The sequence below is a fragment of the Rosa chinensis genome, chromosome 1 (genome assembly GCF_002994745.2).
Source record: "Rosa chinensis cultivar Old Blush chromosome 1, RchiOBHm-V2, whole genome shotgun sequence".
In the NCBI taxonomy this organism is placed as follows: Eukaryota; Viridiplantae; Streptophyta; class Magnoliopsida; order Rosales; family Rosaceae; genus Rosa; species Rosa chinensis.
The window spans coordinates 59,365,685-59,386,067 of record NC_037088.1 but is presented as its reverse complement, the minus strand read 5'-3'; the positions used below and the strand labels follow the sequence as shown (position 1 = coordinate 59,386,067).

Genomic DNA, 20,383 nt, shown 5'->3' with positions numbered 1-20,383 from the left:
CTATTCTCAATTGAGTGAAAATAATCAATTCTACAGAACATCAAAGGAAGCAGAATACTATGGGCAATGAATATATAAGTTAAACCAGCAAAAGGGATACAAGAACAACCTACGTACACCAAAGAAACTATCACAAATATATGCTGATTACAGAGTTAGACACATGGAAGTGTTCCCTTTTTAGAAGTTGAGCTGTGCTTCCAATCAAATATTGGATGCATGATCATTTCCCCCATCCTCTGGAAAAGAGAATCTCCTACTGGACAAGGGAGACAAATGTGAATAAAGGCTTTTTTATCTACAAGCAACTAAGAAAGTGTAGGTGTGATTGGTGGGCCTTACCGGCTTGAGCTCTACCCTAGGTGCACCCAAATAATCATAAAAAATTATGGCAATCTGCCACGCTTTACTAAAAACTAGTCACAGTCTTGACTGAGGTATAGGTGCCACAGACACCCATCAACCGAGAACATTAAGTTGTGATATACAGAGCTTACCAGAGTAGCATCCCATAAGCTTTATAATGCCAATACCAATCTAAATGCTTCGAGCTTCAATGTGAACTGTAAATGTATCCTGGTGTGATTTTCTTCTGCAATGGATAGATAGTTGGAGGACTTAACTATAACCTAAAGATTTTTTACAATTAAGTATCTGGAAATTTCTACACAACATAAAGAGGACCTGAGCTGCATCGTCTCTTGACAAGTATCGTCATCACAATGTTGAGGCCTCACCTAAATTTTCTACTCAAAATGCTGATTGCAATCCATCAGCAATTTCATGGCCATATAGAGTGGATGGAATGATAAGACCGAAAGTGTACGAATGTGGGTGTACTTGATACAGAGTCGTGTTCATGCATCAGATGAAGAAGAATGAATATAAGAAAAATCTGTGACCTTGCAGTACCATCATGGTTTCGTCAGTGCTTCAAGAACATATTTTCTGCGTGGTTTTTGGTGATCTCCTATGCTTCTGCATGATAGTCAAAAGATTAATCTCCCAGCTGATTCAATGTATAATGGTTTTACAATCAAGTAGTTTTTGTGAACTTATTTCACTTTACCTTTCCTTGTTGATTACTAATTATTATGGGATATACTAAAAGGTGCAACTTTAGAATTTCTATAGCAGGATGCAACAACAAAGGGAACCATAAATTATAGTCGTGACATATGAGAAGGTCTTTATCCCAAAGTCATGTCCGATTTAACAAACAAAAGAAAGAATGGAAAAGAAGACAATATTATCCACATATCAAACATGAGGAACAAAATAATGTTGTACCTATACAGATCAGCAGAATGGGAGACAAGTTAGCACAAACTTTCTCCCAAGAAATCTCATTTTTACAGCCTTGCACAGCTTTCCAATAATTTCAAGTAGAAGTCCAGATACTTGAAGAGATGCTCAGCTGCTTGACTAAGCTCCAACCTTGGAACATCTTATTAACCAAAAGGTTTTCCATGACATAACTAATCACTCCAATCAAAAACCAAGAACTTCAAGTCATGATACAATCTACATATAGGCAAGGAGCTTACACAATATTCCATCAGCTTGACAACTACATTATCTGCATATAGGTCTGCATCCAACTTCACTGTGAGCAGTACAAATAGCCTGGTGCGGTTCTCATCTACAATAGAGGACTTTAAGTATAACTTGAATTGAAAGAAGGTACTCATGAATTACAAATTATCAAAAGATAGATTGCAAATTTGTCAACGTACAGAAATACAAAGCTGAGGGGGAGAACCATCTTGTCTTTAAAAGTCCAATGATCTTTTCAGCTATATACCATGAATCATAATTTCCTGCATACAAGCCTCATAGAAGTTTACTAATAGCTAGGTCGAGAACAAAAATGAAAATCATAGCATTGGAGATAAAAATTAAAGATAATCCTTTTGCCACAGTATGTGGCTCTTTTTCTACTCTCCAAATAAGTGATATGTGGATAGATGACTGAGTTTGAAATGTTGACACTTTAACCTGTTTTAATCTTTCTTATATATAGGTATAATCATAATGCTCTGCAGTTACCTGTATCTTGAAGAACACAAGCCCCTGCTGAATCAATCTTTGAGCCTTTGACAGTTTGACTTGTGGAATGCCTGATCTTTGAGTCCTTGTGCCCTCCAATAATTACATAGATCCATTTTTCTTCACTTGGAACAGTCTCTGCTTGAAGATGGATTCTTTGAGAGAGAACCTCAGACCCATTGATCCCTACAACTAAAACGGTAAGACCAGAATGTTGAAGTCTAATTTATAAAGAGCCCATATATGAAATAAAGTTACTGTAGTTATCACACTATGTTTGATAATTTTCACAGCTGCAAAAATAATCCAAATTGTGGGAAGGAAAGAAATTTATTAGAGTCAAATGACGAACCTTTTCATTTACTCTCGGGAGGAAAGATGGCCCAAATTCCCCAACATTCACAATCAAACATTGTTTATTCGTCATAGAGGACATAATGTCATGTATAATATCATGTATATTGCTTGGCAGGGCCTTGGATGATGAATCATCTGATACCTTTGCAAGTGAGTGATACTGCAACTTTACGCTCTCTGCATTATCCAATGTCTTTACCACATGCCTGTTGCAGCATATGGGTTTAGTGGCAACAATTATAAGCTGGGATCTCGCTTGAGAAAAATAATTCAAGGCAAGAGAGTTACTAGATTCCACTACATATATTATAAGCTAATTTAGTGCAGCATCTCTGGATTAACTTTGTCAGGTATGATGCAGGATACACTATTTCTCAGACAGAAGGTCTACTGATATAACTAACATCCCTCATATATAAGTACTGTTATTAACTAGACAACAATAAACATAAATTCAACATACTTCCAGCATTCTAAGCAAGAATGAATCACATGTACAGACAAGGAGTTCAATTTCACAAGCAAAGCCCAAAGGATAACTAAACTTTACTCTCAACCCATTAAGTTGTTCTGGGCCCGAACATACCGGGGGTCACTAATCATTACATGAATCCTTCCTTGTTATTCATCCCCATTTTTAGCATTAAATCCAAAGAAATGCGGCATAAGTAATTCAAAATTCACAAAATGAAGTTATTCCATCACATTTGCTCGCATTGAAGAAAAAGGAGAAGTCCAAAATGAAGATAGAGCTCTCCTTGAAAAAGGCTGAAATTGTAATATAAAATCGGAATAGAAGTCAGAGAAATGACTAACCATCCATTTAAGCATTGTGTTGTAACAACTGCCTCACGCCCAACAAAGCGTTGTGGTGTCCTTTTATTACCCTGTGACAATTTCACTCAGAAATTAGTTAGAACAAACAATGAACAATAATTTAGAGGCAAGCTTAGGATTCTATCAACCTTTATAATAACTCGATTTGTCATAAGAAATGGAAATTGAACACCTCTACCCCTTGGAGGATGCGTGAGTGCTAAATCACCATAACCACCCCTGTCCTATAAGAGAAGAAAAAATATCGTTAGTTTCAAAACTGTGATACCTTATAACTAGGAAAATTACTTGTGTCACGATTTGAAGCATTGAAACACAAACCTGGTCAGGCCTTTCTCTTTTCCTTTTGGATGAGAGATAGAAGTGTAACTCCTCTTCATGACGGAATGCCTGCACAGCACTTCGAAGAGCTGCACATTTAAAACAACAAAATGAGTTTATAACATATGAACCTTCTCCATTTTACATCTGGAAGTAAATTCATGTTTTCCTTCTTATTTAGCCATGAAAGAAACCTTATGAGATGCTGGTATGCCAGTTTTGGCATAGAGGAGTTCAGCGTGGAACAAATAGAATTAAGATGCATTAAAATAATGTAATAGCTGTCCCTCATAATATGAGCATGTGAAACATTACAAGTTAATCAATGTTTAGTACTAAGACAAGGCCAAATATTAACTTGGAAACTATAAAGTAGAAGTAGATCTTCAACAACATGTTTTGACTTACAGAGATTTGGAGCAATTGAGTCTTCTGAAATTGACTGAGAACAGGTGAAGCACGCTTTCCGACAACACATTAAGAAAAAACAGAACAAAGATTCAATTTGACAATCAAAACAGCATAAAGGGATATTGATCTGATACACGCAAATATTATCTTTCCAAAACCATATATAGTTAGTACCTCTCTTTGCCGAATGCTAGAACACAAAAAACAATAACAAAAAGGATGGGGTAGATATAAGATGAAAAAAACCCTAAGCTCTCCTCGCATGCATAAAGAGAGAATTGTATTTTCTAGGAGCTCACCATTGTGATAACTTGCTGTACTCCACCCGCTCCAAATGAATGCCCACAAGGCAATATCATTTCCTAGCTAGGAGCTCTCCGCTGCCAAGCAAGATTCCCCAATTAATGAAATAAAGTAACTGTAACTATGAAATATTATTGAAGGTGCAACATACATACCTTTTTTCAATCTTATCTTCAGGGTTCTTCTTCCTGTATCTCAACATTTATAGATGGTTGGGATGTGAGAAATCTTGGCCCACTGCTCACCTTTTCCTTGTTTGTATAGGTTCTGGAGAATTGGTGAATACCTGATGTGCAATTTCTGAAGTGGTGTCTTCCACAGGAATTCCGGCAGTGCTTCTAGCCAAATGCATCTATAAATTGTCAACTCGGAAAGGCATGGCATTATTATTGCCATCTTCTCTGAATCCTCCTTCACTCCTTGCCACTCTTTCCAGTTAGGCATGTCGTCGAAGGTGAGTTGCTTCAATTTCGGGAATGACGTTTGCCTCCTCCAGCTAGGTTCCGATTGATCATGATCATGTATTCCCAAAAACTCAACTCCTACCTTTGTTACAGAAACTTGTTCTATATACAATGATTCAAGGGATGCCAGATTTCCTAAAGAAGGCAGGAAGCCACACCATGAAACTGTAAGCAGTCTCAAGTTGTGTAAAGACGACCACCAATCGGTCGACAAGATACAGCCATGGATACTCAAAGATTCCAAGCCTGGAGGTGGTTGTAGGGCCGTTAGTTCCCATCGCCAATCGAACAGAACATCTAGGACCAAATGAAGGAGGTGCGCCTTATTAACCATGATGGCTGCATCTCCCGCTCCCGGTCCTGGTCCTCCCTGATCTGTAATAGTAAGACGTCCTTGAAGCTGGTTCAAGTTTATCAGATGTTCCAACTTGTTTCCTTCATCACCAGCTTGGACATAAAACTCATCTAGCGTTTGCAGATTTGTTAGTCTCTCTATTCCCCTTAGCTTTAGATCCTTACAGCCGCGGACACTAAGATGCCTCAAGTTAATTAGCCTTCCCAATTCTACTTTCTTGAGGCGATGGCAATCAACAAGTCGCAAGGTCTGCAGATTGTATAAGCTACCCAATTCTACTTCCTCCAATACACTGCTCCCCGATAAATCAAGATACCTCAGGTGGATCAATCCACTTATCGGAATTGCCCGAATCCTACTTTCCAACCAGGTTAATGTCCTAACATATTTCCACTGCACAATCCCTTCTCCGGGTCTCCCGACACCATGATAACCCAAAACTACGAGGGTACGCAAATTTTCACAGCTGCGAGAATTTGGATCAATGTGGAAAGCAAATAAATCATTTATCAAAGTCAAATGACGAACCTTTGGCCCAACTTCTGCCCCACGATCCAAAATTAAACATTCTTTCTTCGTCATGTAAGACATAAAGTCATGTATAATATCATGTATTTTGCACTTTGTTTCCCCATATTTTTTCACCACAACTTCTTGAAAAAATGACCGCATTACTAATTTATTAAAATACTTCTGACCAAGTCTTTCCATTTCTTTACTTTCTTCCACATTCAAATAATATTGAGACATCCATAGCTCAACCAAGTTATCCCTATCATACACATAATCTTTTGGAAAGATAACACAATACAAAAGACAATTTCTAATTTCTTGGGTTAAATCATAATAACTCAGTAATAGCGGTAGAAAAACTTGTTGTTCCACACCTTCTAGCTCCCATAACTTACTATTTAAAACATCTTCCCAATCTTTTAATGTTTTTTTCTCAAACATGAGGCTACCTAACGTCTTTGCAGCAAGAGGCAAGCCATCACACTTTTTCACAATTTTTTCACCAACATCTTGAAACATTTTAGACTCACTACATATGTCTCTGCCTGCGTTGTAATAAAACAATGACCTACAAAGTTCTTCACTCAACTGCTTCATATAGATCACATGATCAGTTGCTTTCATCAGAGTAGCAACTTCCTCATTTCGAGTAGTCACTAGTACTTTAATACTCACAGCGCCATGGCAACTACAACTACAACCCACAGCGCCCTGGCAAACATCGCCCTGGCAATTACAACCCACAGCGCCCTGGCAACAACTACAACCCACAGCGCCCTGGCAACAACCACCACCCACAGCGCCCTGGCAACGACCACCCACAGGGGCCTGGCAACGACAACCCTGGCAACGACAACACACATCGCCCCGGCAAAAAGGTTTAATTAATTCTTCCCACTGAGTTTTTCTTGGGTTCCACACATCATCTAAGACAAGGAGAACCTTTTGTCCCTTAATCAATCTCTGTATATGTTGCATCAAAATTTGCAAGCTATTTGAAAATTTTGAAGTATTATCATTATTTAGACCTTCGACAATAGCTCTAGCAATTTTGATCTCATCAAAAGGGTCCGACACACAAACCCATACTCTCTTATCAAAACGGGCTTTCACTTTTTGGTCATTATAGACTTCTTGGGAAAGAGTTGTTTTCCCCATTCCCCCCATTCCTACAATAGGGATGATAAGAGGGACCTTCCAATCAGGACTACTCTCACTCAGCAACTTGCTAAGTATAATGCTCTTTTCATTTTCTCGACCAAATATCTTATCACTGGAAAAGCATGTAGTTTCTTGTCGAGGTATTTCAGGACCTCTTTCAGTGTTGTTTTGAAAGTTGAATCTTTGTTTTTCCTGATCAATCAAAGCTAATCTTTCATTTAGCTTTTTAATCCTCCCAGCAATTCCGCCACGATGATTTAACCGCTTGATCTTGCTACAAGAAAAGAAAGAGGAGGCAGAGGAACGTACCTTCTCTGCAATAGCAAGAGCATGTTTTTCTTCTTTCTCCATCTGTCTCTTTCGAACTTGAGTGATCCATTCATCCAACACGTTATCCATCTCGTATGAAACTTCATTCAGTTTATCCAGCCAAAGTCTCACACTGGCCTCGGTGACTTGTCTCTGCTCTGCATCCTTGAGCACAGCTTGAATAGCTTTGAGGTTGCTGGTGAGATTCTCAACTTCTATCTCAACCCCAGTGACCAATTTGAACTCTCCTCGGATCTTGTCAAGGGTGATCGTAGCCAAACGCTCTAGGAGAACGTTCACCAGTGCTTCAGCCATGTCCTTACTTCAAGGTCTGATCGGGAATGAAAGTGGAAAAAAGGAGAAATATGGAGGAGTATAGAACTGGCGTGTGCTATCCCAAGTTTATATCTCGCATTAATCGTCTCAGCCTAATGTGGGGCCTTAATGTCTCAGCTCAATTTGTGGCCTGATAGCTTCACATCAGCTACATTTTTACATTTTGGGTCACGCGACTTTTACTAAAGCAGTGATTGCACTTTTGACACCACTGACACTCAATTTCTTCTGTCGAAGTGTGAATCATATTTCTTGAATAACTTTCACTTTTGGTCATTTCGTATCTTTTAGTGTAAAGACATCAAAGTAATGGTATAGAATTTGTTCACTGCAGACTGTAGTTGGCCTCTCATCAAAAAAGACTGTAGTTGGCCCTTTGTGGCATGACTGGCATCAACGTTTCTGTGCTGGATGAGATTTGATGTTAATTTTGCTTTGGAGTGTCATGGACCAATAATGAATTGTTGAGGAGATAAAAAGTGTCTATACTCTTCTAATATAGCAGATATAATTCGGAGTATGATTGATACAAGTCCTTGTAACTGGTTCGCTACATCTTGAAGACACACACCTCTCATTTCCCTCTCCGGTTACTGTGGATTACGCTCCTCTAAAGTGAGGAGGGTGTGAGTTCTACTTCAATTTCATAAAACATGAACTCTTTGTCTAATCTAACGGTTCTAATAAATGACAAATCACTCTTCTATTAATATTTGATCTTTTGTCTAACTCCCAATTAACTTGCCGTTAACTCAAAAAAAAAAAAAGAGTTGGGGATTTCTCTTCTGTGTCGAGTTCCTTCTTTGTACGTGCTTCCTTTCTATTTCTCTTTGATTCCATGGTTGCGCCCTAATCATGGAATGACTTCTTGCACTTGTGTTAATCATAGTCTTCTTATTTCTATTTCTCCCCAAAATGTCACTGATACATACTTCCCCCTTTCTCTATTTCCCAACTCCATTTACCGTTTCAGCTTCATTCCTCTCGCTAATTCCTGAAATTCCAGGTCCTTATATCTCCCTCCTCGAGCTAACTAACCCTAGGGTTTCTGCGAGCAGAGTGAGTGAATGAGTAGCTTCTGATTTCATGGAGGCTACGGTCGCCGGGCTCAGTGGTTCAATGCCAGCGATGATGCAAGCTTAAACGCACAAGCAGTGGCGCGCTGCGTCGACGCAAATTTATAGTTCGACTGGCGATTAAATTTCGCATAAATTGCAGCAACGATTGAATGGTTAAACAATAGCTTTAACAATTAAAGTTTTGTATTTAGTTAAGCAATAGCAACGATGATCACTCTTAAAACTTCTTGTTTTCCCATACAACAATTGGAGGGCCTCATTTGTGTCTCTTTCACAATTAAACAGGACAGGATATGACATAATCGATTCTATATTTCCCCACTTCTTAGTTAAGACTTCAGAGCAGAGAGATTACCAAAGAAACAAATCATTGCAAAAAATTGTGGACTAAGGAATGAGGCCAGGCAAATTGGCAAAAGACTTGCGATTACGTGTTTTGAACTTCATCAAAGCCCTATTCAGGGTTCTTCTCGTTCCTTTAAGAAATTGTTGATGAAAACAAAAAACAGAGCATGTAAACAACCACCATATATATACATACTAAACCTTCACACACACACACACATGTATACCTGCATAACATACATACCTTTTGACGTGGTTAGAAATAAGAAGACCATTTATTGATTAACTCAAATGCGAGAAGTCATTCCATGATTAGGGCATGGAAGAGAAATAGAAAGAAAGCACGTACAAAGAAGGAATTGGATGCAGAGGAGTATTTTTTTTTTTTCTAGAGTTAACGGTAAGTTAATTGAGAGTTAGACAAAATATTAAAAATTAGTGGAAGGGTGATGTGTCATTTATTAAAACCGTTAGATTAGATAAAGAGTCAAAATTTCATGAAATTGAAGTAAATTCACACTCTCCTCACTTTAAAGGAGCCGGATCCGGTTATCCGGTTACTGTAGTAAAATCTTGACCCTAAATCTTTGACCATCAGGGCTTCCTTGAAGATACTATAACGATACTTTTGGCACCTAAATGTGAGTTGAATTAACAAAAAGAGAACGAATGCGAGCTGGGATAAGAAAGCAACTTGAACATCATGACCGAAAACCTCCATCTAACAAGAGCTTGATGATGTGTCTTGTATGTGGGACTCGTGCTTTCGGCTTTAAAGTAAAGATGATAGAATTTGTTCCCAGGAATATGAATGATTGTGGCAAAAGCAATGCGCTAGTGAGTGGTGACACGCTGTGTTTTGGTCTCTTCTGAGTGCAGACTCTAGTAGTTGGCCCTTTGTAGCATCAACATGGATTGGATTTGCTTTAAATATTTGATGTTCAGCTGCTTTGGAGCTTCAGGGACCAAAATGAATTATTGAAGAGATAAAAAGAGATCTCTATTCTTTCAATACTTTTTCCGAGTGATATGAAAAGTAAAGAGAATCTGGAAGCAGTGATCTTTCCGGGGATAAAGGGGAAAAGATTGCCTGGATTGTTTTTGGCACTTTGGTCATGTCATCATGCATAATTGAGAGTATGATTGATATGTATGCAAAATATGAAATTAATTAATCCAATAATCTCAAGAACCATGTATAATGTCTATGGAGATGCATAATTAAATATATTTTGGGTGGAATGATGATACAGTTTAGCAATGAAACTAATTTGTCATTATTGAATTTCCTTTGTTGTGAGCTGATCAATTTCCATAGTCGTTAGAGGCAATCCTTACTCCTTGCAGATGAAATGGATGAGGAACTTGACGAAAGAGAAAAACCGATGAGGGAACAAAGAGAGCAATTTCCCAGGGAATCTAGAGAAGTAGAAATGTAAAGCAATTTCCCATTTGTGCAGCTTGTTTAGGGGTCTCTTGAAATTCTGAGGCTCCTTTTGTCCTCCCCTATAAAAGTACTGTGATGTTGACATGTTGTCGCTCTGTCCCATGATTCCTTTGATGCCAGGGGACATAGGGAAGTGACTCAGCTGGGATTCCAATCATATATTGGATATTCATTTTCCCCATCCTCTCCAAAAGGGAATCTCCAAGTGAACGAAGGAAACAAGAGTGATAAAGTCGTCAGTCTGATTGGTACCCCAGCCACTTGACTCAATCAGCCTCACCTGGGTGCATCTGAATAACCACAAAAATTAGGTCACGGTGATGCTAAAGTTAGACTCATGCGATTAGCCGAAAGATGTTGAACGAAAGCCAGTAGTACAAATACCAGACAAACTGTTCTCTAATTAATGACAAAAAGAAAATTCAATGTAAAAGGGAAGTAGACATTTCGTCAGATAATGTCTCACACGTAACAGAAGCTTCACTACTCTGTTGCAAGGCACCAGTTATGATATTTTACCAGAGTAGCATTCCATCAGATTTGCAACTACAAGGCGATTCAAAGTGCTTCAACCTTCAATACGAGCTCTGCATTCTTCTACAATATATACAAAATTAAAGGATTTAGTAACATGAAAATATTCACTTCGACTCAACACCAGGGGAAGCAGAATATTACAAGCAATGAAGATATGAGTCAGAATCAGCAGAAGGGACACCAACGAAACTATCCCGAGTATATAGTGATAAATGCTGATTACAAAGTTAGACACATAGAAGTTTTACCTGTTTAGAAGTTGAGGTGAAATTTCAACCAGATATTGGATGAATGATCATTTGCTCAATCCCCTGCAGAAGAGAATCTCCTACTTGACAAAGGAAATAAAAGTAAATGAAGGCTTTCTTATCTACAAGCAGCAACTAAGCAAGTGTACGTGTGATTGGTGTGGCCTTAGCTGCTTGACTGAGCTCTACCCTAGGTGCACCCAAATAACAAAAAAAAATAAAGCAATCTGCCACGCTTTACTTAGTCTGACTGAGGTATATGCGCTAGCTTCTTCTTTTTTTATATTTACAAAAAATGTGATGCTCATCATCTGAACACAGAGAGGATGTGAATCGGAATTCTGTTAAGAGCGTACATGGAATTGGAGGTAACTTGTTTACTTGACATACTGCTAGAATCTAGTTAGCAACAAGCACATGGAAGCAACCTAGGGACGTACTGACACTAAAATCAGATTTGTTGTTCATTCTCTCAGGATTTCTGGGTGGGAGGTAGAACACAGTTCAGATTCAAGCATAGGGGCCTTCCCCATCTGCTGAAGTGGATTTGACATGCTAACTATTCTGATTTTCCAGATTTGAACATAATGAAAGTTTCTACACAATCCTAACCTATCTATATAAAACCATATACCATTCAAGTTCAATAATTAGAATTGTTTCTGAACATATAGATTGTTTAATTAAGGAAGACATACCTGAGAAAGTATAATTGACAAAACGAGGAAGAAAAAGGAGGAGGGGGTCGTTCAGGCGAAAAACGAGTTCAGCAATGGCATGTTTGGTAGTGAACATTAAAGCCACATGATGTTCCACTGTGATGTACAACTTGTCAAACATGTCATTACTTGATAAAATCCCCAGAATACGAAAACCTAAAACTAGGAAAGAAACAACCGAATCCCAAACAACATCATTTCAGCAATTCAAATGTACCTAGAGAACAAAAGCCCATAAATGAAAGGCAAATTGTACAACACAAACAGCAGACATATTCCAATCCGCACAACAAATCATTAACACTAAATACAATCTTCACCAGTGCTAAAAAAATTGCAGAAGCTGCTGGTTTTCTTTCCAGAGAGATTAACTTCTTCCAGACCTCAGCTTGGTTTGCTAGAATTTTACTCGTCACAGTTGACATTTCCATCTGTGTAATGGTTCCAGAAAATGAATGAGAAAAATGAAAACAAAAAGGGGACAACAAGAGCTATAGCAGATGCATACCGCTTGCATGTTGAATTGTCTTAAAATTTCTATATGAAGGTTCCTCATGTCTTCGCATACCGATTTCTGAAAGGAATCAAGAGTCTCTTCTAAAGTAAATTGAAAATTTGAAACGTAAAGGAATTCCCTGCTCACATCTTGTTCAGGGGCCTTCCGCAGTTCTGAGGTTCCTCCCTGTACAAGTATTGTCACTGAGTGAACTATAATAATCTAGTATGGCAGAACAAAGCCAGCATGATAAACTCCTGAAATGGCTTCTACTGATGAGTTCCATCACCCTTTTTACTATTATTCATAAAAGAGCCTCCTTATATGCTACATAAGGCAATAAATTTTCTAATAAATCAAAGATATTCTTACGTTCATTGCTGGAAGAACCCTGATTCTGTGGCAGTTGATGTATCTGACTTAGACACCAAGCTAGTAAACAATTGATTTTGACCTTTGCCAGCAGAGACCTGTAACATCCTGATGACTACTGCAATTGATTAGTACCACAAATTTATGAAACATTCTGACAATATAAAAATTCAGATCTTTGGCTGAACAAAAAAATATTGTTATTTATGCAGACTATGTTCAAAGATAGAATAACTATAGTCTGTGCCAACAACAAAATTTCTATATGAAGGTTCCTCATATCTCGTGTACCGATATCTGAAAGGAATCAAGAGTCTCTTCTAAAGTAAATTGAAAAATCTGAAACGTATCAGGCATTTTGACCATACAATCATCTGTCAAGAAAAAATGTATTTTGAATATCAGAATGCATAACTAATACCTTACCAGGCATTTTGACTAGACAATTTTTTATCAAGCTCCACACTAACAAACATCTGTCAAGGGAAAGTATTTTGAAATCAGAAAGCATTTCCGACCATGAAAGATTCACTACACCACAGCATGATAAAATAGCCTCCTAGTCTTATAACATAAGGAATGAAAATGTATAAGTCAATATTACTTATGCCCCCTTGTAATTAGATGGTGAGAAACTGATACCAGCAGTTGGTGCAGAGTGCTGCTTGAACCAAGAAATCTGGGAGTTTGAAGAAAAAAAGAAAAAGGAGAAGAGAAACCAATCATAATTCAAAACAGAAGATTAGAGACAGCAAATTAGTGGGAATGTAATGTAGTTGTTTCTTTTTCTTTTCTTTTCAACTATTACTGTCCCTAGGTCTAATAAGGCAGAAATGATAACCAGTAAAGTAAAAAAAAGGACGATAAATCACAAACTGTTCTCCAAAGACAATATCAATGTCCCCCAACTGGAAACAATAAAGATATGAAATTTCTCTTTACTTTAACTAACCCTGTTTCACATATGTGTACTGGGAACAGATTATAGTTTTCATTGACCCAATGGGAATTTGCAAACACATAAGACCAGGACAACCCAGCGAAAATCAAACACTTGAGAGTTTACTTAAGCAACTCATTCTCTCAAGCATTTCTTTCCGCGTCAATGTCACACCATAACTACTTCAATTATACAACTTGATTACCTCAATGTAGTCTCCACTGTCAGTTCCGGCCACCGGAATCTTATTATCATCTCCGTCACTGACCCCAACCAAATCTGCAAGAGCCAAATTTGACGATAATTTCACCTAAAAAATTGTTTATTTATAGAAATTTTCCAAGAAACTGAAGCAAACATAATGAAATCTATGACTGTCTTGTTCGAATTCATCAACAACTCCCCGTAGGATGTCAAATGGAGTCAAACTGTCAAACCATCTTATTCATGTAGTTGTCGTTTTCCTAACTTTCTGATTTTTTTTTTCTCTTGTATTTCTTTGTTCTAATTACAGTGTTGGGGTAGAACTGGAAATTTGTGGGACAAATTTTTTTTTTTTTTTTCCTCGTCTTTTTTTGGCAAAGGAGACAAATGACTAATGTTTTTTTTTTTTTTTTTTTACTAATGTTGATTTGAAAGTTAGAGAAGGGAAGTGAGACCTGCTAAGAAGATAAGCTGGGCTTCCAATCAAATTTTCGAAGCAAGATCATTTTGCTCCATCTCTGCAAATAGGTAGAAGATGATCATTCATTCATTTGTTTCCCAAAGAGTGTGATTTGTAAAAGAAAATAATCAATTCTATACATGCAAGCTTGTGATTTGTAAGGAGACATTGCTATGTTATGGTGCTAACCAAAGGGTTTTCTGTGACATTGTTCCATTACACAAACTTTGCTTGAGCACCATGTCCCTTGAGAAGAAAATTCTAAGCAATTGCCAGAGGAGCTGCTGGTTTTCTCTCGGGAGAGATTTAATTTCTTTCATCATATCTGTTGGTTTCCTAGAGTTGTCATGACATTTGCATTTTCGTCTGTGTTATGGTTCCAGAAAATGGATGAGGGATTAAACGAAAAACAAATAAATGATGAGGGAAAAACAGAGCAACAGGAGGTATGCATCTTTTGCAGATGGAATTTTGTTGAAATAAATTTCTAGAATGAGGTTCCCATATCTTCATGTGTATCGTTTTCTGAAAGGAATCAAGAGTACACTGAAGATTCTGAAACGTAAGGCAATTTCCCAGCTGTCGCAAAAAAAAATTGACAAAAAAATGTAAAGCAGTGCAACCCAACTCACGAGTAACAGCAGTTTCACTACATCCCTGCCTCAAGGCGATAGTTATGATATAAAGGTGTGTTAGCTTACCAGAGCAGCATCCCATCAGTTTTGCAACTCCAACGCGATTCTAAAGGCTTCAAGTTCAATCTGAACTCTACATATATCCTCTAAAATACATACAAAATTAGAGGACTGCTAACCTAAATTGAGTGAAAATAATCAATTCTAGAGAACACCAAAGGAAGCAGAATATTATACGCAATGAAGATATAAGTCAAACCAGCTAAAGGGACACAAGAACAACCTAGGTACACCAGAGAAACTATCGCAAATATATGCTGATTACAGAGTTAGACACAAGGCAGTGTTACCTGTTTAGAAGTTGAGCTGTGCTTCCAATCAAATATTGAATGCATGATCAATTTCCCCATCCTCTGGAAAAGTGAATCTCTTACTGGACAAGGGAAACAAAAGTGAATGAAGCCTTTCTTATCTATAAGCAAGTAAGTAACTAAGCAAATGTACGTGTGATTTGGTGGGGCTTTAGCTGCTTGAGCTCTAGCGTAGATGCACCCAAATAACCAGAAAAATTATGGCAATCTGCCTCGCTTTACTAAAAACTACTAGCAGTCTGACTGAGGTATATGTGCCACAAACACCCATCAACCGAGAACATCAAGTTATGATATACAGAGCTTACAAGAATAGCATCTCACAAGCTTTATAACGCCATACCAAACTAAATGCTTTGAGCTTCAATGTGAGCTATAAATGTATCCTGGTGTGATTTTCTTCTGTAATGGATGCATAATTAAAGGACTTAATTATAACCTAAAGATTTTTTACAACTAAGTATCTCGAAATTTCAACACAACATAAAGAGTACCTGAGCTGCATCTTCTCTTGACAGGTATAGTCATCACAATGTTGAGGCCTCACCTAAATTTTCTACTCAAAATGCTGATTGCAATCCATCTGCAATTTCATGGCCATATAGCGTGGATGGAATGAATAGGCCAAAAATGTACAAATGTGGGTGTACTTGATACAGAGTCATGTTCACGTATCAGACCAAGAAGAATATAAGGAAGATCTGTGACCCTGCAGTACCCTCATGGTTCCGTCACTACTTCAAGAACATGTTTTCTGCTGTTTTTTGGTGATTTCCTATGCTCCTGCATGACAGTCACAAGATTAATCTCCCAGCTGATTCAATGTATAATGGTTTTGCAATCAAGCAGTTTTTGTCAACTTATCTCACTTTCCCTTTCCTTGTTGATTACTGATTATTACGGGATATACTAAAACATGCAAGTAATTTAGAATTTCTATAGCAGGATCCAACAACAAGGGAAACAAAAATCATTGTCCTGACATATAAGGTCTTCATCCCAAAGTCATGTCCGGTCAACAAACAAAAGAAAGAATGTAAAAGAAGCTAATATTACCCACATAACAAACATGAGAAACAAAATAATGTCGTACCTATACAGATCAGCAGAATGGGACACAAGCTAGCACAAACTTTCTCCCAAGAAATCTCATTTTCACTGCCTTGCATATACTTGTAAGAGATGCTCAGCTGCTCGACTGAGCTCGAACCTTGGTACATCTGATTAACCAAAAGGTTTTCCGTGACATAACTAATCACTCCAACTCAAAAACCAAGAACTTCAAGTCATGATACAATCTACATATAGGCAATGAGCTTACACAATATTCCATCAGCTTGACAACTACATGATCTGTAATTATTCTTTATATAGGTATGCATCAAACTTCACTGTGAGCAGTACAAACAGCCTACTGCGGTTCTCGTCAACAAAAGAGGACTTTAAGAATAACTTGAATTGAATCGAAAGAAGGTAGTCATGAATTACAAATTATCAAAAGATAGACTGGAAATTCGTCAACGTACCAAAAGAAAAACTTGAGGGGTGAGGACCATCTTGTGTTGAGAAGACCAATAATCTTTTCAGCTATATACCATGAATCATCATTTCCTGCATACAAGCCTCTTAAAAGTTTACTAATAGCTAGGTCGAGAACAAATATAAAAATCATAGCATTGGAGATAAACATTAAAGATAATCGTTTGCCACAGTATGTGGCTCTTTTTCTAATCTCCAACTAAGTGATGTGGATAGATGACTGAGTTTGCAATGTTGACACTTTAACCTGTTTTAATCTTTCTTATATATAGGTGTAATCATAATGCTCTGCCGTTACCTGTATCTCGAAGAAAACAAGCCCCTGCTGGATCGATCTTTGAGTCTTTGACAGTTTAACATGTGGAATGCCGGATCTTTGAGTCCTTGTGCCCTCCAATAATTAGATAGCTAGATCCATTAATCTTTCTTCACTTGGAACAGTCTCTGCTTGAAGATGGATTCTTTGAGAAAAAACCTCAGACGCAATGATCCCTACAAATATAGTGGTAAGACCGGAATGTTGAAGTCTGATTAATAAGGAGCCCAAATATGAAGTACCCAATTAATGAAATAAACTATGAAATATTATTGAAGGTGCAACATACATACCTTATTTTCAATCTTCAGGGTTCTTCTTGCTGTATCTAAACATCGATGGTTGGGATGTCAGAAATCTTGGCCCACTGCGCACCTGTTCCTTTTCTGTATAGTTTCCGGAGAATTAAGATCCGCTGATGTGCAGTTTCTGAAGTGGCGTCTTCCACAGGAATTCCGGCAGTGCTTCTAGCAAATCGCACCCAGAAATTGTCAACTCGGAAAGGCATGGCATTATTACTGCCATCTTCTCAGAATCCTCGTTCACTCCTTCCCACTCTTTCCAGTAAGGCATGTCGTCGAAGGTGAGCTGCTTCAATTTCGGGAATGACGTTTGCCTCCTCCAGTTGGTGTCTGATTGATCATGATCATGTATTCCCAAAAACTCAACTCCTACCTTTCTCACACCAACTCTCCTAATATTCAATGATTCAAGGGATGACAGATTTCCTAAAGAAGGCAAAAAGAGACACTCTGAAAGTGTAAGCACTCTCAAGCTGTGTAAAGACGACCACCAATCGGTCGACAAGGGCTTGCCGTTATAATGATAAACCCTCAAAGATTCCAAACCAGGAGGTGGTTGTAGGGCCATCAAATCCCGTCGCCAACCGCCAACTAGGACCAAGTGACGGAGTTGCTCCTTATTCACCATGATCGCCGCATCTATCTCTCCCATTTTCGGTCCATGAATTTTAATAGTAAGACGTCCTTGAAGCTGGTTCAAGTTTCTCAGATGTCCCAACTCGTTTCCGCCATAATCTTCTTGGACATTAAACTCATCTAACGTTTGCAGATTTGTTAGTCTCTCTATTCCCATTAGCTCTAGCTTTTCACAGCCGCGGACACTAAGATGCCTCATGTTAATTAGCCTTCCCAAATCTACTTTCTTGAGGCCCTCGCAATCAACAAGTCGCAAGGTTTGCAGATTGTATAAGCTACCCATGGTGTCCGGTAATTCCCCCAACCACGAGTGACCCGATAAATCAAGATACCTCAAATGAATCAATCCACTTATCTCCTTTGGAATTGCCCTAGTTCCAGTACTAAAGCAGCTTAATGTCCTAACGTATTTCAACTGCACAATCTCTCTTTCGCCAATAGAAAAATCGGAACTATGACTGTAATCCAAAACTACGAGGGTACGCAGATTTTCACACATGCGAAAATGATCCAAAATGCGGGAACTATCGAAACGTATTAGAGTCAAGTGATGAACCTGTTCGTTTACACTCGAGAGGTAAGGTTGCCCAACATTCACGGTCAAAAATTCATTCTTCGTCATGTACAACATAAAATCATGTATAATATCATGTATTTTGCACTTTGTTTTCTCATATTCATCCACCTCAACTTCTTGGAAAAAAGATCGCACGGCTAATTTGTCAAAATACTTTTGACCAAGTCTTTCTATTTCTTTGCTTTCTTCCACATTCAAATAATTTTGTGACATCCACAGCTCAACTAAGTTATCTTTATCATACACATAATCTTTTGGAAAGATAACACAATACAAAAGACAATTTCTGATTTCTGAGGTCAAATCATTGTAACTAAGTAATAGTGGTCGAAAAACTTGTTGTTCAATATCTTCTAGCTCCCATAACTTACTATTTAAAACATCTTCCCACTCTCTAAGTATTTTTTTGTCGCGCATGAGGCTACCTAATGTCTTTGCAGCAAGAGGCAAGCCATCGCACTTTTTCACAATTTTTTCTCCAACATCCAGAAACATTTTAGACTCACTACATATGTCTCTGTCTGCATTATAATAAAACAATGACAGACAAAATTCTTCACTCAACTGCTTCATATGTATGACATGAGTAGTTGCTTTCATCAGAGTAGCAACTTCCTCATTTCGAGTAGTCACTAGTACTCTACTACCCATAGCGCCATGACAAAAAGGTTTAACTAATTCTTCCCACTGAGTATGTCTTGGGTTCCACACATCATCTAAGACAAGGAGAAATTTTTTCCCCTGAATCAATGTATCGATACATTCCATCAAAATTTGCAAGCTGTTTGAAGATTTTGAAATATTATAATTATCTAGGCCTTCGACAATAGCTCTAGCAATTTTAATCTCGTCAAAAGGGTCAGACACACAAACCCATATTCTCTTATCAAAATGGGTTTTCACTTTTTCATCATTATAGACTAGTTGGCAAAGAGTTGTTTTCCCCATTCCCCCATCCCTACAATAGGGATAATAAGAGGGACTTTACAATCTTGACTACTCTCACTTAGCAACTTGCTTAGTATAATGTTCTTTTCCATTTCTCGACCAAATATCTTATCACTGGAAAAACATGTAGTTTCTTGTCGAGGTATTTCAGGGCCTCTCGTTGTGTTGTTCTGAAAGTTAAATATTTGTCTTTCCTTATCAATCAAAGCTAATCTTTCATTCAGCTTTTTTATCCTCACAGCAATATCGCGACGATTATTCAACCTACTGACTTGGCCAAATCGAAAGCAAGATGAAAAAGAGGGGCAACATACCTTCTTCACATTTTCACCCTCCATTCTTTGCTTTAGGACTTGAGTGCTCCACTCATCCAACACATTATCCATTTCGTGGGAAACTTCTTTCAGTTGATTCAGCCAACGTCTAACGCCGGCTTCCAATGCTTGTCTCGCCTCTGCATCCTTGAGCACAGCTTGAATTGCTATGAGATTGCTGGTGAGCGTTTTGACTTCTTCCTCAACTCCAATGACCAAGTTCAACTCTCTTCGGACCTTGTCCGTGGTGATAGTAGCCAAACGTTCTAGGAGAACGTTAACTAGTGCTTCAGCCATATTCTTGAAGTAGGCTTTGAAAGCAATAGAGAATGAAAATTGAAAAGAGAGAAATGTTTCTAGTGGGTGTGCTATCTTCTTTGTTCCCCCACTTTATATTGTAGCTTGATTGTCTCAGCCATTAATTGACACCCACTCTACTTTCAACCGGTCATGATACATGACTTTGTGGACAAGGCAAAGAG

General features: G+C 38.1%; 2 protein-coding genes and 1 long non-coding RNA gene across 5 annotated transcripts; all 3 read right to left on the bottom strand.

The window, feature by feature from the left end:
* Positions 1 to 684: 684 nt before the first annotated feature.
* LOC112182931 (U-box domain-containing protein 62) lies at positions 685 to 7,662 on the bottom strand. 3 transcript variants are annotated; one of them, XM_040509875.1, is made up of 12 exons: positions 4,434 to 4,575; positions 4,275 to 4,355; positions 3,973 to 4,030; positions 3,565 to 3,653; positions 3,372 to 3,467; positions 3,223 to 3,293; positions 2,402 to 2,612; positions 2,050 to 2,235; positions 1,737 to 1,820; positions 1,548 to 1,642; positions 1,291 to 1,447; positions 685 to 978 (listed from the first exon to the last, which is right to left on the bottom strand). In XM_040509875.1, exons 2-8 carry the CDS (start codon positions 4,332 to 4,334, stop codon positions 2,152 to 2,154), a joined length of 669 nt encoding a protein of 222 aa, XP_040365809.1. In that variant the 5' UTR covers positions 4,335 to 4,355; positions 4,434 to 4,575; the 3' UTR covers positions 685 to 978; positions 1,291 to 1,447; positions 1,548 to 1,642; positions 1,737 to 1,820; positions 2,050 to 2,151. The 3 variants fall into 3 exon arrangements, with proteins under 3 accessions (XP_040365809.1, XP_040365805.1, XP_024177262.1); XM_040509871.1 differs by lacking the exons at positions 685 to 978; positions 1,291 to 1,447; positions 1,548 to 1,642; ... (3 more) ...; positions 3,223 to 3,293; positions 3,372 to 3,467 and having other exon boundaries at positions 3,566 to 3,653; positions 3,973 to 4,026; positions 4,434 to 7,662; XM_024321494.2 differs by lacking the exons at positions 685 to 978; positions 1,291 to 1,447; positions 1,548 to 1,642; ... (4 more) ...; positions 3,372 to 3,467; positions 3,565 to 3,653 and having other exon boundaries at positions 4,434 to 7,662.
* Positions 7,663 to 10,001: 2,339 nt separating this feature from the next.
* On the bottom strand, positions 10,002 to 15,238 carry LOC112182932. The gene is made up of 8 exons (XR_002929614.2): positions 14,453 to 15,238; positions 14,259 to 14,321; positions 13,805 to 13,878; positions 12,660 to 13,338; positions 12,300 to 12,473; positions 11,073 to 12,222; positions 10,754 to 10,884; positions 10,002 to 10,577 (listed from the first exon to the last, which is right to left on the bottom strand). It is a non-coding gene; the product is annotated as an uncharacterized LOC112182932 (long non-coding RNA).
* A 525-nt stretch (positions 15,239 to 15,763) lies between these two features.
* LOC121048868 (putative disease resistance protein RGA3) lies at positions 15,764 to 20,299 on the bottom strand. Its single transcript, XM_040512939.1, has 7 exons — positions 19,902 to 20,299; positions 17,418 to 19,380; positions 17,107 to 17,300; positions 16,796 to 16,880; positions 16,591 to 16,683; positions 16,363 to 16,489; positions 15,764 to 16,052 (listed from the first exon to the last, which is right to left on the bottom strand). The coding sequence occupies exons 1-2, from the start codon at positions 20,196 to 20,198 to the stop codon at positions 17,530 to 17,532; spliced, it is 2,148 nt and encodes a 715-aa protein (XP_040368873.1). The 5' UTR covers positions 20,199 to 20,299; the 3' UTR covers positions 15,764 to 16,052; positions 16,363 to 16,489; positions 16,591 to 16,683; positions 16,796 to 16,880; positions 17,107 to 17,300; positions 17,418 to 17,529.
* Positions 20,300 to 20,383: the final 84 nt, after the last annotated feature.